The sequence below is a fragment of the Megalobrama amblycephala genome, linkage group LG8 (genome assembly GCF_018812025.1).
Source record: "Megalobrama amblycephala isolate DHTTF-2021 linkage group LG8, ASM1881202v1, whole genome shotgun sequence".
Classification (NCBI taxonomy): Eukaryota; Metazoa; Chordata; class Actinopteri; order Cypriniformes; family Xenocyprididae; genus Megalobrama; species Megalobrama amblycephala.
Genome location: NC_063051.1, coordinates 10,577,276 through 10,595,605, shown reverse-complemented (window position 1 = coordinate 10,595,605; position 18,330 = coordinate 10,577,276). Strand labels below are relative to the sequence as shown.

Sequence of the window (18,330 nt, the reverse complement as noted above, 5' to 3'; positions counted from 1 at the left end):
AATCCTTTAAGGGAAATGTATCAATAATAATAAACAATGTAAAATGTCTCAGGATTTTTTTTTTACATTTGTAATTAATGAATATAAAGTGCAATTAACAAGCTTTCAGAATTAAATTGTCAAAAGACCTATTTAAATGCACCAAGGCCAGAAAACTACTGCCATTTCAAAGACTTCAGTATAAATCTTAAATGCCTAAAATTGTAGTCATTTATCATTTCACATTTAAACAATAACCATTTTACACTACTGTTCAAAAGTTTGGGGTCAGTAAGATTTTTTAAATGTTTTTGAAAGAAGCTTCATATTCAGCAAGTCTGCATTTATTTTATCAAAAATACAGTAAAACAGTAATACTGTGAAATATTATTACAATTTAAAAAAAGCATCATTACTTTAGTCTTCAGTGTCGCATGATCCTTAAGAAATCATTCTAATATGCTGATTTGCTGCTCAAGAAACACATTTTTTTTTTTTACAGGATTATTTGATGGATACAAAGCTTAAAGTGTCCTTGAATTAAATAAGTAATAAAAAAAACTAACTGACCCTGACCATTTGAATGGTAGTGTGTATATACTTGATGATAAAAAAAAAAAATCTATATCATGGATAAGACCTGTGAAAACAATTCACTTAATGTTTCTCATAAATGTTCACTTCCTGCCTGCATAATATCCTTGTTTGACATTTCCCAGAGGGAAAGCTATAATTGCAAAATCAAAAAATGAGTCAGCATTTGAGTAAATCACTCACAAGATGTGATTATGACAGTTAGGTTCTGTTTTTCATCTTAGTTCCAAAGGATTGTCTCCTGTCTCACACACTTCAGTCATCCAAGTAAGTCTCCAAGAAAAGGAGTAAGACTGGCTTCTACATTGAATCATCTTCATCATGCTCCGTTGGCTCATTCGGGGAACTACAAAGCAGACACATAGAAATAGCAAGCTCAATATATTCAAGAGTTTTGTTAGTTTCAGTATATCTCTAGCCATGTTAGTCCAAAATGCCAATAAAGAAAGCTTATAGAGAGCAACAGTGCACAACCACTTTTCAGCGGCATTTTCCCATAGGAATTTAAAAAAAGTTTTTGTTAAAGTGTTATAAGCCGTGAACAAAACCAACCAGTCACATAACAAACTTTGAAGCAAAAAAGTATTTGAAAATTCAACAAAAAGACAAACATCCAAGACTGTGTACTTCATGGCTTTGATGAGAGAAAAAACTACAATACCATGAAGCATTGCGAATGACATAATCAAATTAAAAATAATGGTGAAATATAAACATATTCATTTGCAGTTGTATATTATATACAGAAATAATATATTTTAAATTCAGTGTGTATATATGTGTATATACACTACCAGTCAAAAGTTTGGAAACATTACTATTTTTAATGTTTTTGAAAGAAGTCTCTTATGCTCATTAAGGCTGCATTTATTTCATAATAATAAATACAGAAAAAAACAATAATATTATTGTGAAATATTATTACAATTTAAAATTATAGTTTTCTATTTTAATATACTTTAAAATATAATTTATTTCTGTGATGTAAAGCTGAACTGTCAGCATCATTACTCCAGTCTTCAGTGTCACATGATCCTTCAGAAATCATTCTAATATGCTGATTTATTATCAGTGCTGGAAACAGTAATATTAAGCAGTGCTGTTTAATATTATTTTATAACCTGTGATACTTTTTCAGGATTCTTTGATGAATAAAAAGTAAAAAAAAAATATCAGCATTTATTTAAAATAGAAATCTTTTGCAACTACTGTTCAAAAGTTTGGGGTCAGTAATTTTTTTCTTTCTTTTTTTTATTTGAAAGAAATTAATACTTTTATTCAGCACGGATGTGTTAAATTGATAAAAAGTGATAATAAAGATTTAGATTGTTAGAAAAGATTTATATTTTGAATAAATGCTGTTCTTTTTAACCTTTAAATCCTTTAAATACTGAAAAAAGTATCACAGGTTCAAAAAAAAAATATTAAGCAACACAACTGTTATCAACATTGATATTAACTGAGTATCAAATCAGCATATTAGAATGATTTCTGAAGGATCATGTGACACTGAAGACTGGAGAAATGATGCTGAAAATTCAGCTTTGCATCACAGACATAAATTATATTTTAAAGTATATTAAAATAGAAAACCATAATTTTAAATTGTAATAATATTTCACAATATTATTGTTTTTTCTGTATTTATAATGAAATAAATGCAGCTTTAATGAGCATAAGAGACTTTGTTCAAAAACATTAAAAATTGTAATGTTTCCAAACTTTTGATTGGTAGTGTATATATATATATATATATATATATATATATATATATATATATATATATATATATATATATATATACACAGTACAGTCCAAAAGTTTGGAACCACTAAGATTTTTAATGTTTTTAAAAGAAGTTTTGTCTGCTCACCAAGGCTACATTTATTTAATTAAAAATAGAGTAAAAAACAGTAATATTGTGAAATATTATTACAATTTAAAATAACTGTTTTCTATTTGAATATATTTCACAAAGTAATTTATTCCTGTGATGGCAAAGCTGAATTTTCAGCATCATTTCTCCAGTCTTCAGTGTCACATGATCCTTCAGAAATCATTCTAATGATGAATAGAAAGTTCAAAAGAACAGTGTTTATCTGAAATCTAATCTTTTGTAACATTATAAATGTCTTTACTGCCACTTTTGATTGATTTAATGCATCCTTGCTGAATTAAAGTATTCATTTCTTTAATTTCTTTTCATAAAAATAAAATTCTTACTGACCCCAAACTTTTGAACGGTAGTGTATAATGCTACAGAAGCTTTGTATTTCAGATAAATGCTGTTCTTTTGAACTTTCTATTCATCAAGGAATCCTGAAAAAAAAAGTACACAACTGTTTTCAACATTGAAAATAATCATAAATGTTTATTGAGCAGCAAATCAGCATATTAGAATGATTTCTGAAGGATCATGTGACACTGAAGACTGGAGTAACGATGCTGAAAATTCAGCTTTGCATCACAGGAATAAATTACTTTGTCAAATATATTTAAATAGTACACAGTTATTTTAAATTGTAATAATATTTCACAATATTACTGTTTTTTACTGTATTTTTAATTAAATAAATGTAGCCTTGGTGAGCAGACGAAACTTCTTTTAAAAACATTAAAAATCTTAGTGGTTCCAAACTTTTGGACTGTACTGTGTATATAAATAAATAAATATATATATATATATATATATATATATATATATATATTTTTTTTTTTTTTGTGAGTGTAGTGGTGGTGCTTCATGGGAAAGGGTGTTCCCTGTAGAGCTCTTTTGCTCATCGTGACACTCTGATTGGTGGAGAGTTTAGAAGAATCATGGGTGATGTAGTTTTTCACCAGGAATTCCACTGGTATTAAACACAATTCTTTAAAAAATAAGTTGAAATAATAATAGTAATGCAAACTGATGGCTTCAAAAACAAAAAAAAGCATATACCCTCAATTAACAACCTTGGAGCTCACAGCAGGGCTGTCTATAACAGTTATTTTTAAAAATTTCCAAATTTTCAAATCTGTTGTACTCTATACTGTTGTCTTACCGGCTTCTTCTTGGAACAGTCATACTAAGGCCATCCAGAACTAAAGCAGCTTCAGTGCCTGCCGAGTATCTCCTCTCTGCTTTTACATAAGACAGAGACACAGTGTCCAGCATAGACCTCGCTGAACGCCAGTACCTGCCTGAGAGAGACAGAGAGAAGTATGAAAAGATCATCAAGACCATGCACAGAAAATAAAAATAAACAACACAAACTGAGCGATTCTCACTCTGAACACGCAGTACCGTCTCCAGGGAACCGACTGCATTGGCACAGGGATTCCTCTGTAATTCCTCCTCAGCTAAAGGCTCAGGCTGCAAAAACATGCAATACTCAATTCATGCAATACTCAAGGTGTTAAACATGTTCATGTGGGAATCTGTAAACACACACACACCTCATTTCCCACAAGAGCACTGACACAGGATTGGGATGCATCGCAGAGGGATGCGATGTCATAACCTCCCTCTAACACCAACACCACTCGACCTTCAGCCAATTCCATTAATTTCCGGGTCAAGAATCCGAAACCTGACGCATATCGCATAAAACCAAAATCATCAAATGATCATTTGCATATTCAGTCAGTGGCACACGTCATACTGACACAAATGTCACACCGTAAAGGTATCAGTCACATTAGTCATCAGTTACAAAAACCTCTTTGCAATTCTGGAGGCATTATAATGACTTGCGCTATAACAGTTTAATGTGTAATGACTTGACACATTCAAGATAGCTGACATTGGCTAAATCATGACTATAATGTGACCATAACTTTTGAATCCCAACAAAACTGCAAAGTCATTATAAGCTCTTCTGCATTTTAAAGACTATTATTTTTATTCTTAGGGAAAATCCTACAGAGCAAGAAAATGCAGACAAAGCAGAAACACTCTCAAGCTCAGATAATATAATTAAATGCTCTTGCAATACCTAGTGAACTAATAAGCCAAATGAAATGTTGATTATAAATAAAACAATATTTTATTCAGTACTGAAAATTATCAATAAATTTTTTTAAAAAGCAATAAAGTAATATAAAAAACATTTTGCCCAGTATTTATATGTGCTAAGTATCTTCATGCTTATTAGAGTACTATGTAATAACATGCTAACAGCAAACTAAATTGGAATAAAATGTGAGTAATATTTCATAATGTAATTATCATTAAATTTTCATAATATATATTTTAAAAATATTGCACTATCATTTGGAAATTGTAGGCACAAACTCTACACAGCTTGTATTTTTAATACGTACATTTTGCTGAGACCATGTATCCACCCAGAGAATCTGAGTGACCCTTTGCAGCATCAAAACCAGCTGAAACCAGCACCACATCTGGGGAAAACTCTTGAGCAATAGGCATAACTACGGTTCTATAAAGAGAGACACAATATTTTATTGATTAGTTCATGTAGACTTAAAGGGAGAGTTCACCCAAAAATGAAAATGATGTCATCATTTACTTAAGATATTTTGAAGAATATGGGTGACCAAACAGTTGACTAACTTCCATAGTATGGAAAAAAAGAAAAGAAAAAAATGTCAATGGGGTCCATCAACTGTTTGGTTACTGACATTCTTCAAAACATCATCTTTTGTGTTCATCAGAAGAAAGAAATTCATACAGGTTTGGAAAAAACTTTGAACTATGCCTTTAATAGTGGCACCAGATGGAATTGCAGAAATAAATTCATACAGGTTTGGAATGACATCAGTGTGAGTAAATGATGACGGAATTTACATTTTTGGCCAAGCTATCCCTTTAAAGGTGCCCTAGAATTAAAAATTGAATTTTCCTCTGCATAGTTAAATAACAAGAGTTTAGTACATGGAAATTACATACAGTGAGTCTCAAACTCCGTTGTTTCCTCCTTCTTCTATAAATTTCATTTGTTTAAAAGACCTCCGAAGAACAGGCGAACTGTTACGTAACAGTCGGGCTCATTAATATGTACGCCCCCAATATTTGCATATGCCAGCTCATGTTCAAAGGCATGGATGTGCACAGCTGAATCATCAGACTAGGTAAGCAAGCAAGAACAATAGCGAAAAATGGCAGATGGAGCAATAATAACTGACATGATCCATGATATCATGATATTTTTAGTGATATTTGTAAATTGTCTTTCTAAATGTTTCGTTAGCATGTTGCTAATGTACTGTTAAATATGGTTAAAGTTACCATCGTTTGTTACTGTATTCACGGAGACAAAAGCCGTCGCTATTTTCATTTTTAAAAACTTGCAGTCTGTATAATGCACAAACACAACTTCATTCTTTATAAATCTCTCTAACAGTGTAGCATTAGCCGTTAGCCACAGAGCATAGCCTCAAACTCATTCAGAATCAAAGGTAAACATCCAAATAAACACTGTACTTATGCGATTAGACATGCTGCATGATGAACACTTTGTAAAGATCCATTTTGAGGGTTATATTAGCTGTGTGAACTTTGTTTATGCTGTTCAAGGCAAGCGCGAGCTCCGTGGGCGGGGAGCGTGAGCATTTAAAGGGGCCGCAGCATGAATCGGTGCATAGTTAATGATGCCCCAAAATAGGCAGTTAAAAAAATGTATTTAAAAAATCTATGGGGTATTTTGAGCTGAAACTTCACAGACAAATTCAGGGGACAACTTAGACTTATATTACATCTTACGTTAAAAAAAAAACGTTCGATGGCACCTTTAATGTGAGACTAAAATGACCCTAAACACACTAAAAGGACTGCAGAATAGTATAGTACCTGAATGCAGCAAGGTATTCTGCATCTCCCATTGGAGGACTCAGTCCGCCTGACCATGCCACATTTACATTATAGCCTTCCCCTTTATCAGATCCTACCTGTAATACATTCATTTAGCTTAAATTCTCATGCAGACGTAGCACTTAAAGAATGCACAGCTTTGCTCAAATATCAAACACACACACTCTATAGTTTCATAGAAGGATGTACACAAACTCACCTTGGTGGGTTCTCCAGTACCACGGAAGAAAGAACCATTGTCATAGCGATGCAGGGATATATAGAGGACACTAGGATCTGTGTAGAATATCTTCTCAGTTCCATAACCATGATGAACATCCTGACAAACATGCAGAGGAGTGCAATGATTAATGATTAAAAACTTTTGGGAACTTTATTGATTCATACACACTAAAAAAAAAAAAAAAAAAAAAAAAAAAGATTGAAGTTTTTTTGTGCCTCTAGCATCGGCAAATGAAATTACAAAAATTATGACTGTTGAAGGCAAGATCATCAGAAATCAGGTGAAACTTAAAACCTAGAGGGTTAGTTCACCCAAAAATTCTGTCATTGATTACCCTCATGTAGTTCCAACTAACTAACCCTTTAAGTTTAAAAGAAATCCTGATTATGCACAATGTTTTTGTGTGTCTTACCCAATCTACTATTAGGATCTTTTTAACCTTCAATCGGTCCTGAAGCTGTTTAGCAGCAATGGCCACAGAATTAAACATACTGGAACCACTGTAACAGACAGAATGAGAGAGATAAATTTTTGTAGTGTTACTTATGATAGTCAGTATGAAAAAACTCTCCTGTACTTATTGTGATGGTTTCATTGATGTACATAATTAAAAAACCTCCAAACAATACATAATAATATACTGCGATATTTACCTACATAAGCTACCATTCAAAAGTTTGGGGTCGGGTAAGACGCTTTAATGTTTTTGAAAGAAGTATCTTTTGCACATCAAGGCTGCATATATTTGATCAAAAATACAGTAAAACAGTAATATTGTGAAATATCTCTGCAATTTAAAATAACTGTTCTGCCTAATATATAGAATATATATAAAAAAAGATTTTTGTAACAATATAAAGTGACTTTATATTTGAATTTTGATCATTTCAATGTATCATTGCTGAATAAATTTATTTATTATTATTATTTATTTATTTTTTTTAAATCATACTGACCCCAAATTTCTGAATGGTAGTGTATGTTTTATACTTTATGCAAAATGTGCTGTCAACACCATTTCATGACTTTAAAAACTCACTATGTTTGACAATGTGATGCATGGTGTCCTGGAGGTGTGACCACAGCAAAACCATTCTAAGGATGAGTCAGCAAAAGAAGGAGTGAGAATCTTTGTGGTTATAGGAGAAGGAATTATGGACAATAGGAATCTCACCCTTAGCTCTCCTCTAGCCACACGCAGAGCCAGCTCAATCACACCGCCGACTGCCATCTTCCGTGCTGCTGTACTGCAGAAATTATTTGAAGATTTTGTTTTTGAGGGCCCAGTATAATGAAAAATATGTTGTGCTGAATGAACTGACAGTAGTTCCTCAAAAGTGGCCAGCCTGCCTTTAACCCACTAAAACACAAGTACACACACACATGAATGTAACTTCTCACCACTGCAATAATAGTTACAGCTATATGATTAGTTCATCATTACTTACCTTACACCGATCCCTGAGGCCACACTGCTGCAATCTTGACCAGATACTTGTAATTCTGTCATCATGTTCCCGGTGAAAGCTGATATCTCCACAGTCACACTCATGATTCAGCATCTGAAAGTCATACACCAAACCTACACACACACACACACATACAGGTTTGCTTTGCTGTCTGTCTTAGTGAGGTCACCTAACCCAACCCCTACTCATAAACCTACCCATCACAGAAACATCATTAGATTTAAATAAAAACCTCTTTTGGCTGAGAAAAAAATAGTGAGGACCAGTTAATGTATTTCACAATATAAGTAGAGTCAAATAATATAAGTATATAAATATAATAATATAAGTATAGTCAAAACAAGTACACACACATAAAATACCTTATTATATTAAATTATATTTTAGTAAAATGCTTTTATTGAAATATTTTATATTATTCCAATGATAAAACTGTGCTAAAAGTTTTGTGAAGGAGGGCCACTGGGAGCCACTGAGCTATGTTTATAAACCCTACAATATAGTGGTTTTCTATTTGCATAACAGTGACTGTAAAATATGTATTTTAGGTATGGGAATGGCATATTTTGAGTTTTGATATTTGGGATATGGTCATTGGCCCTGTTTTTGATTGTTAAGGCTGATTTATACTTCAGCGTCGAACCTACGGCCAATGTGTCTGTTTTCATTTATACTTCTGCGTCGTTGTCAGACCACGTTGTCGACATGCATGCAGACCACTAGGAGGCAGTGTCCGCGGTCATGTTGAGTATCAAAACAAAAGCTGAAGAAGAAGCAGCTCGTCATTGTACGTTGTCAGAGTGCTCGCTCTTCTCCTATTGCTCCGCACCAGTTTTTTGACCTGAGGGAGGGGTTCTAGCAGACCAATCAGAGCGCTTGCGGTCCGCATAGAATTGACGCGTTGTTACATTTTTGAAGAGGTGCACGTCAGGCTACGTCGTAGGCTACGCGTGCTACGCACAGCCTACGCCGTTGCTACGGCGTACACTCGACGCAGAAGTATAAATCAGCCTTTACGCAGACCCTGTGAATAGGCTTGAGAGGGTCAAATAGGATTGACTAGAGTCAAAGGGCCCTATTTTAACGATCTAAGTGCATGGTCTAAAGTACACGGCGCAAGTGCACTTAAGGCGTGTCTGAATTCACTTTTTGCTAGTTTAAGGACAAGAAAAATGGTTGGCACGCCCGGCGTTTTCAGTTGCCTCAAAATAGTAACATGCCAACAATGAACCTAAACACACCTCGTTTTCAGACCAGCACGCCCATGGGCACACAAATGGGTGCAAATGCATTTGCTATTTTTTTGCGTGGTGTGGAACGTGAAAATGATAACTGCATTGGGCTGAAACTAGCATAAAACACTTGCGTCACGCCTGGCGCCGCATTGAGCCGGCTGTATGATAGGGCTCAAATACTGCCTTGCTTGAGAAGGAAATACTTCTTAGCAAACTTTTAGTCACAATGGTGTAAACAGGTATTGTTCCCGGGTGAATTCAAAGATTAAATGTTTAGTGGGTGTTACTGTTATTTTCAGTTTCCAGAGGAGGATCCAGACCTTTGCAGGCAGTGGCTAAAGGCTGAATTGTAAATAGTAAAAAGTATCGTAAATTTGGAGAGAATGCCGCAATGGAAAATCTGATTAACCTCCATGTTTGGAGTCATCATTTCAAACTGGATGACTACTAACACAGTGTTTGAGCCCATTCCATCAGTTAATTCGGAAGAAAAGGAACAAGCAGCAACTTCTGCCCAACCCCGCTAAGCAAAACGTTGTCGCGTACAGGTAAGAAAGCTGTTGCACTACTGTTCCATTTTTACCATAATGCTGTTTAAAGAATAGACAAAGTACGATACAATTTTCAATGATAAACCTACTCTGACAATAGCTGTTTTGTTGATCCAACTGTCCGTAGGCAGGGATACAAAAATGTGGAAGTATTAGTCTGTAGTTTTCGCAAAAGACGTGGAGCTGTCAAAGGTAACACAAATAAAGGGTAAACTTTGTTCATTTACATATACTACCGACATTGTAAGGATACAAAGCGGGTTGAAAACTGGCAAACTTACACTTTAATATTAACTTTTAGTTCTTAGAATATAATGTTTGGTATTTAGCATGTCACCCGTTTTTATGACAGTAGTGCTTGAGCTGCATGATCTCAAGTTTGTCTAAATCTTGCTAATCTTGTGCTTCAATGGAAGCTAGAACAGCTGACCATCTGTACAAAGGAATTCACATGCTCAATGACACAAATTTACTTATTTGATTAGTGACTTATAAATTATGCAAAAACATTTATATATTTATTTTTTGTATGTTAAATATGTTTTAATTTTAAACACCCGAAATTATTTTTTCTAGGACATTTTCCAGAATTAAGCAGATGTTCTGTTGTGACACTCTCTTTCCTCCTACCTGTGGTGTAGTTTGGTTTGCTCCTGACATGTCGGGCCAGAGGTGAGGTTAAATGTGAAGGCAGCCTTCTGTCAAAAGTGCCTGGAGACGAATGTACACGTGTAAGGTTCCGGTGATATTTTTTGTTTCGCCAATCCCGATATTCTCCACTGTGCTGTTCTCCCAATTGATTACTACCACAGTTTTCAAGCTGGGATTGAGATGGAATGTGCACTGCCTCTCTTGCTTCTTCTCTGTCCATTGCCAGTTCTCCAGGAGATACGGGCCACACTGAGCGAACGGGTACCTTACAAAGAGATAGGGCGTGTGAAAATGAACTCTGTGTGTTTGCATGCAAAAAAAAAAATGTGCATTTGTCTCACCTTTTTTGGAGTGCGGTGCTGGAATGTCTCCTGTGGCAACTGCTGATGGTACATGTGGTGTGGAAACATAAGAGTCTGAGTGTGTATGTGCGTATAATGCTGTATATGAGAAGGTGCCGACTGGGATTTGCACAAAGGCCTATGAGGCATCACCGCCCATTGCTCAGGAACTGTGGGAGAGAAAGTGCAAATTACACAAACCATTTATTTACATTGATTTTTTGCTCTTAAGATCAGTGAGTGTGTGTCTTACCTGTAAGAAAATGTGGATGCAAGGTAAAGACTTGTGTATGCAGTGGCTGAAAAACAGGGGCAGGACATCTAGACCATAAGATGTGGTTCTGAATGTCAATGTGTAGAGATTCACCCTGAGGAAATATAGCTTCAATCAGCAGGTGCGGGCTTATCGTAGCATTACCTACTAAAGTTACTGTTCAAAAATTTGGGTCAATGCTGAACTTTTTTCAACACTGATAATAATAAGAAATGTTTCATGATCACCAAATTAGCACAGAATGATTTCAGAAGGATCATGTGACTCTGAAGTGTGGAGTAATGATTGCTGAAAATTCAACTTTGCCATAAGAGGAATAAATTACATTTTAAAATATAAAATATATTTAATATTAATTTCTAGAAACTTTAATAAAAGTTTTCCTTCAATTTAAAAAGAATTGTTATGCAGCTTTACAACAATTAAAGATGAATTATTTTGGAACCAATGACAGACCTTGTGTGGCGATGCACTACAGGTTTGTGGCTCTTGACGGCTCATCCTTTTATTTGGTGATAAACTTCTCTTAAACGCTGAAGCAGAACTGGAAGATAGCTCTACAAAATGCAAACAGCAGGTCACTACAGAATCATGAAGCAAAATTACAACAATATTCACTGCAAAATGTATTATATCTTTGCTTTTTTATATATAATAGAAATGAAAAATATGACAGTATTGAACAACAATACACACACCCATAGAGATGCTGTCAGATGGTCTGACAGCAGGGGGCGCACTGGTTTTACGCAGCAGTGGGTTCTGTCTTGATTTTACACTTCTCTTTGGTCGCAGCTTCAGAATTGGCTCTGAGGCTTGTCACAAACATGCACACACACAAATTTAAGACTACCATTCATTATATAATTTTTAGGGAGGTAAAAAAGCTCTTTGATTTTTGCTTATTTCAAGCTCAAATGTTTGTGTGAATGTGTACATGTGTCACCTGTTCTTCTTAACGGATTTTCCTCCTCAAAATAAGTATCTGGTATATCGGATGCACACAGCTGGTGTGGATCCTGACTTCCAGATTCCCTGAACAGAAAAAAAACACACTGCAATTCCACAATTAAAAAGCAGCCTATTGTTGATGTCAGAATTATGGACCCCCTTATTAAATATGAGCAAAGACAGCTGTGAAAAAAATCTGCATTGTTTTGATCTTTCATTCAAATCTAACAAAAATCTAACATTTCACTGAAGTAAAACAATTGAAAGTGGGGGGGGGGGGGGACTACATTATGAAATGTTTTTTCCCAATACACGTTGGCCACAATTAATAGCACCCCTAGAAATTCTGATGAGTAAAAATAGTATATTCCCATTTATATTTACATTTTTTTTTTCTAGCACACCAGGGTGACTAGGAACGTGAAATTGTCCAGCCATGACCTCCTATAAATGTATGGTAACACAAAGGCCAAATTCTGTTAATAATCCATCACAATATTCACCAAAGAATATAATTCTGTCATGCCAACTCTTGAAGTGTTTGGCATGGTAATAGATATGACAATGTTGATATGTATGGCCTTGGAAACTGCTACAGCAAATGCTGACCAAGTATTTGAAGGCTGAGCAGCAAGATCATTGGCTATCATCTGTATCCTATAGAGAATGATGTGATTCCAAGAAGATCGAGTTATCAGACCTATCAGCTTGTGCCACCTAGAGTTTCATGACAAAACTTTGTGCAGCAAAAGATTGTTGAGCTTCACAAAATAATAATAATAAAAAAATTGGCTGTAAGAAAATAACATTAAAATTCCCATTTCCAACATCAGGGCAATAATTATTTCCAATCAACTGAAAATGTTACAAATCCGACTGGAAGAGGACGTGTCTATATCGTCTTAATGCGTGGTGAGGAGGATAGTTTGAGTGGCCAAAGTCTCTCCATGGATCACAGCTGAAGAATTGCAGAAATGAGTTGAGTATTGGGGTCAGAAACCCTCAAAACAAATATATCAAACAGCACTTACATCACAACAAGTTGTTTGGGAGGGTTTCAAGAAAAAGAAAAAAATCCTCTGCTCTCATCCAAAAACAAACTCCAGCATGTTCAGTTGCCAGACACTACTGGAATTTCAAACGGGACAGGGATCTATGGTCAGATGAAACTGAAAATTATTCTATTTTTCTGCCAGAGGACCTGGACATCTTGTTCAGATAAATGGCACCATGGATTCGACAAAATACCAAAAGATAAAAAAATCAAAACCTGACTGCCCTGCTAGAAATCTTATAATGGGACGAGGTTGGATCTTCCATCAAGACGATCCAAAACAAACATCAAAATCATCACAAAAACTGGACACTGAGCACAGAATAAAAGTTCTGCCATGGCCATCCCAGTCTGCTGACCTGAATCCTATAGAAAATGAGTAAGGTGATCTTCAACCTCATTAGGAGAAGACTCAGAGCTGTTATCTTGGCAAATGGAGGTTGCAAAAAGTATTGAAAAAAAGGGGCCTAATTGTGGCCAATGTGTATTAGAGAAAAACATTTATTTCATAATGAGATTTTTTTCCCCCCAATTTTTTTGTTTTGTTCTAAACTTCAATGAAAGTTTTTTGTGATATTTTTCTGAATGAAAGATCAAAAACAATGCAGATTTATTTTCACGGCCGCCTTTGCTCATATTTACCAAGGGGACCAATATTTCTGACCACAGTAAGGAGTAAGGTGACAGTAATGGCAGGTTTTTATTGATTATTAACCTTTGCAGCTTTTTACGAATATGCTGATTTAGAATTTGTTTCACCCAGGGACTGGCAACGGCACCTGCCAATCACAACAATCATCAAATCAGACCAGACCAGACAAATTGTTTTTAGAATCACCATACAACAGGGTCAGAAATTAACGTCTTGGTGAAAAATGCAGATATTAAAATGTTATATTAAAACATAAAATGTCAGAGCAAAAAATGCTCAATGGTGAACTCCAGTGTTTGTTTATCTGACATTTGAAAAGTTTCATAATAATCTATTCTAGGCCCGTATGAGTTCAGACACTGTAGTAAGCATTTCAGTTGCAATTTAATTAGTTTTGGCCATAAATGGACAACCCACTGTTATATAAAGTAAAAAATGCCAATTTGGCCCGGCCAAATATCAATCCTTAACAACAACAAAAGTTAATTTCTGACACTGTAATACAATAAAAAAGTATTATATGTAAACAAACAAACAAACAAAAAAACAAGCATACTCTCTTCACTCTTCTTTTTATTCAAAGGCTGTTTAAATTGCTGTTTTCCCACTTGTGCGCTCTCCCTCCCTCTCTCCAGTTTCCTGTGTGGATGTTGAGACATCTGTATAATGAGGATGAGACAGAATATCAGTTCTGAAACTGGAATATTGTATTCCACTGGTTCCAGAACAGGCTGCAGAGTTCCAAAATTACACTGCAGTATGCATGCTAACCAGGGGCTTTAACAGTGGGGGTCTATGAAGATAATATCTATATCACAAATGTAACTGTATAAAGTTTGTTAAATAAGATTCGGATGTTGCAAGTGGATTATTATCATATGTTTCAATGCCACTACCTGGACATCAAGCATCCCAAATGCATGCATTTGACTGAAGCAGAAATGAACAAAGATCCTTCTCACAAAATGCCACTAATTATGATTTATTATAAGAAATAATAATTTCATGGTTTGGAAATAATTGCATTATTTGTGTGTAATTGTAATTGTACAGAACTGGTGTCATCAGAAATTACATATAACTTTTACTCAGATATTACATTTACTTTAATTAAATTGAATTAAAGGTGCCCTAGAACTTTTTTTAAAAAGATGTAATATTAGTCTAAGGTGTCCCCTGAATGTGTCTGTGAAGTTTCAGCTCAAAATACCCCATAGATTTGTTTTTAATTCATTTTTTTAACTGCCTATTTTGGGCATCATTATAAATGAGCCGATTCAGGGCTACTGGCCCTTTAATTCTCGTGCTCCACGCCCACGAAGCTCACGCTTGCCTTGAACAGTGCATAAACAAAGTTTACACAGCTAATATAACCCTCAAATGGATCTTTACAAAGTGTTCGGCATGCATGCGTCCGATTATGTGAGTATTGTATACTGTTATATTGTTTACATTTGATTCTGAATGAGTTTGATAGTGCTCCGTGGCTAACGGCTAATGCTACACTGTTGAAGAGATTTATAAAGAATTAAGTTTTGTTTATGCATTATACAGACTGCAAGTGTTTAATAATGAAAATAGCGACGGCTCTTGTCTCCGTGAATACAGTAAGAAACGATGGTAACTTTAACCACATTTAACAGTACATTAGCAACATGCTAATGAAACATTTAGAAAGACAATTTACAAATATCACTAAAAATATCATGTAATCATGGATCATGTCAGTTATTATTGCTCCATCTGCCATTTTTCGCTATTGATCTTACTTGCTTACCTAGTCTGTTGATTCACCTGTGCAGATCCAGACGTTACTGGCTGCCCTTGTCTAATGCCTTTCATAATGTTGGGAACATGGGCTGGCATATGCAAATATTGGGGCGTACACCCCGACTGTTACGTAACAGTCGGTGTTATGTTGAGATTCACCTGTTCTTCGGAGGTCTTTTAAACAAATGAGATTTATATAAGAAGGAGGAAACAATGGAGTTTGAGACTCACTGTATGTCATTTCCATTTACTGAACTCTTGTTATTTAACTATGCCAAGATAAATTCAATTTTTCATTCGAGGGCACCTTTAAATGTGATATATATATATATATATATATATATATATATATATATATATATATATATATATATATATATATATATATATATATATAATGCACAAAATGGGACGATGTATAATAACTTTCTCATATTTTTTGCCAGCTGACATTTAACAACTGTGATTGCAAGTAACACAAACACGTAGTCTGTTATGTTTGTTTAATGATTAGTCTATTTTATTTATCAATTAAATATTTCTTAATAATCTACATTTTTGAATGAAGATATAAAGATTTCAAACCAACTTTAATTTATGCTAGAGAATGGTGCAAAAAAGTTACCCCCCCCCCCCAAAAATCCCAAAACAAAAAACAATACAGTTAAAAATAGTTCACAACAGTTCCCCTAATGTAAGATGACATTAAATGTCTTCTCACATTTCAGTTTCTGTAGTGTCCTTCTCTGTAGTTTTTTTTTTTTATGAACTCAACACATACCGAAACATCATTACCATTTCGTTGTAAGCTACCGCAGAAACCATGCTGCACTCAATCTGGGCTGGATCACTATGGTAACCCTCCAGCTGACGAGGAAGTGCTCTATTAAAACGCACATTGAAGAAACCCATCCACTTCCTGAAGCTAAAATTAGAATTGTTTGTCTGATTTAGGGGTGATTTATGCAAGTATGGTATGCTATTCTCATCCTACAATTTGCCTGACCTATATGGCTCTTTTTCAGTCAAGATGACAAAATCATCCCAATGCAGAACAATCTTAAAGTCTAACTTCCAAAAGTTCTGGTTAGTTTTTGCAGCTTAAAAGCTTTTATTTTTCATCTATTATGATTTAAGAATGAACAAAACCAGCTGAAGGACCAAAAAGTGCAAAACTCGCACTTTAAGGCTTTCAAGCATTTGTGAAGTCATGCACATAAATAGCAGGCGAGGTGATTGCTTGTATTTTTTTTTGCTAGTCATGATGACCGCTAATACTAAACTAATGAAACCAAATAATCATACTCAAAAAGACTCAAAGTCTCTTTTTTGTAAACTGACCAATAGTTACATCCAAAATGGAATGCTACATTACACTTCTATCTTTGATCATAGATGTCATATTATTTGACCTATTAAACTACAGGAAGCATGCAAAGTAGCAGCTCATAGTGCAAAATTTCAGTAGTCTATATGGTAACTGAACAAAGCAAATAAAGTTTAAACACATGTAGATCTCTTACCTGTCACGTCTACATAGCTTTTCCACCTCTAATATATTTCCAGGCATCAAGTGCTCATCTAAAAATGACACATAACATGCATTTGCACTCTCTGGTTGGCCACTTCACAGAATGAAAAGCAGATCTGAATTCAAACCACCTGCAGACGACACTAGCCCTCAACTACAGCGAGCTCCAAAGGTGTGATTTCGCTGAGTGATATCTAGTTACATTTACGTTCACACTGCCAACTCTGAAGCCCCTCCTGTTGAGCTTCCTCTCTTCTCACTACATCAACAGTTGTTTGCTTCTCTCTATAACAAATCTATCGATCATTTCATTTAGAATCCTTAAGCTGTGCATGCAAATTATGGATATCTTAATGTTTGCAATAACCACAATATAGCTTGCATAATGGTTTACCACCAGAGTCACGTAAAGGAAGAGTGTGTATTTGAAAGATAAGGAAGGCAGGGCACACGCTATTATCTGGTGCCACACTTACCATCTAATGTACAGTAAAAGGTTATTCTGGGATGGAAAGTCTAAAGACATTCAAGAGAGAAAAATAATTAAGTTTTTTTTTTTTTACCAAATCGCTAATTATATAAGATCCATAAGATGATTTACAACAGGAGAGACCAGTGATAATTGTAACATGGATTAGTTGTCCCAAAATGTCATAATTTTTTTTTATCGTACAAATCTATGTTAGATATTTTGCATTTCAGGTCAAACACCATAACATGTTTACATGTCAAGCAAAACACAAACATGTTGGTTCCATTATATGAGTACATCTCATAGGCACAATGGCTTATATATACTGTACAGAAGTTCTGACATTGGCTAAGCACAAACCCACACAAACCTGTTGATATCAGAAGATTTAATGCAAAACATGCTTTGGCAAATTTAGGAACTTCTCATATAGTGAGGACCACTTCAAATGCCCTCACAGCGACTTGTTTTATTGTATTTATGAAGACATTTTCAAAAATCTGGAACTCACAAATGCACCTAAATGCAGTCAACGTCCATTCTTTTCATCCATTCAGCATCCAAAATTTGAGAGATTTTGGACAAAAACTGGGCAACCATCCTGGGCCTAAGTAGATTGTAGAAGCATTGGCACCAATGGTCTCTATGATCAACTTAGCTCATGATGCTTTTGAGAAACACAGCCCCGGTCTCCTTTACAATCAAACATATTGTAAAAAAAAATGTGCTTAAAGGGTTACAAAAACTATTCCTGTCACTTCATAACATTAA

At 34.8% G+C, this 18,330-nt stretch overlaps 1 protein-coding gene across 1 annotated transcript; it reads right to left on the bottom strand.

The window, feature by feature from the left end:
- Positions 1–362: 362 nt before the first annotated feature.
- hdac7b (histone deacetylase 7b) lies at positions 363–17,532 on the bottom strand. Its single transcript, XM_048199199.1, has 21 exons — positions 17,219–17,532; positions 17,080–17,137; positions 14,343–14,445; positions 13,850–13,913; positions 12,076–12,164; positions 11,828–11,944; positions 11,586–11,686; positions 11,109–11,223; positions 10,856–11,025; positions 10,494–10,779; positions 8,057–8,190; positions 7,783–7,968; positions 7,648–7,703; positions 7,021–7,108; positions 6,585–6,704; positions 6,365–6,462; positions 4,876–4,994; positions 4,009–4,142; positions 3,841–3,925; positions 3,615–3,753; positions 363–919 (listed from the first exon to the last, which is right to left on the bottom strand). Exons 3-21 carry the CDS (start codon positions 14,443–14,445, stop codon positions 874–876), a joined length of 2,250 nt encoding a protein of 749 aa, XP_048055156.1. The 5' UTR covers positions 17,080–17,137; positions 17,219–17,532; the 3' UTR covers positions 363–873.
- Between the last annotated feature and the right edge of the window lie 798 nt (positions 17,533–18,330).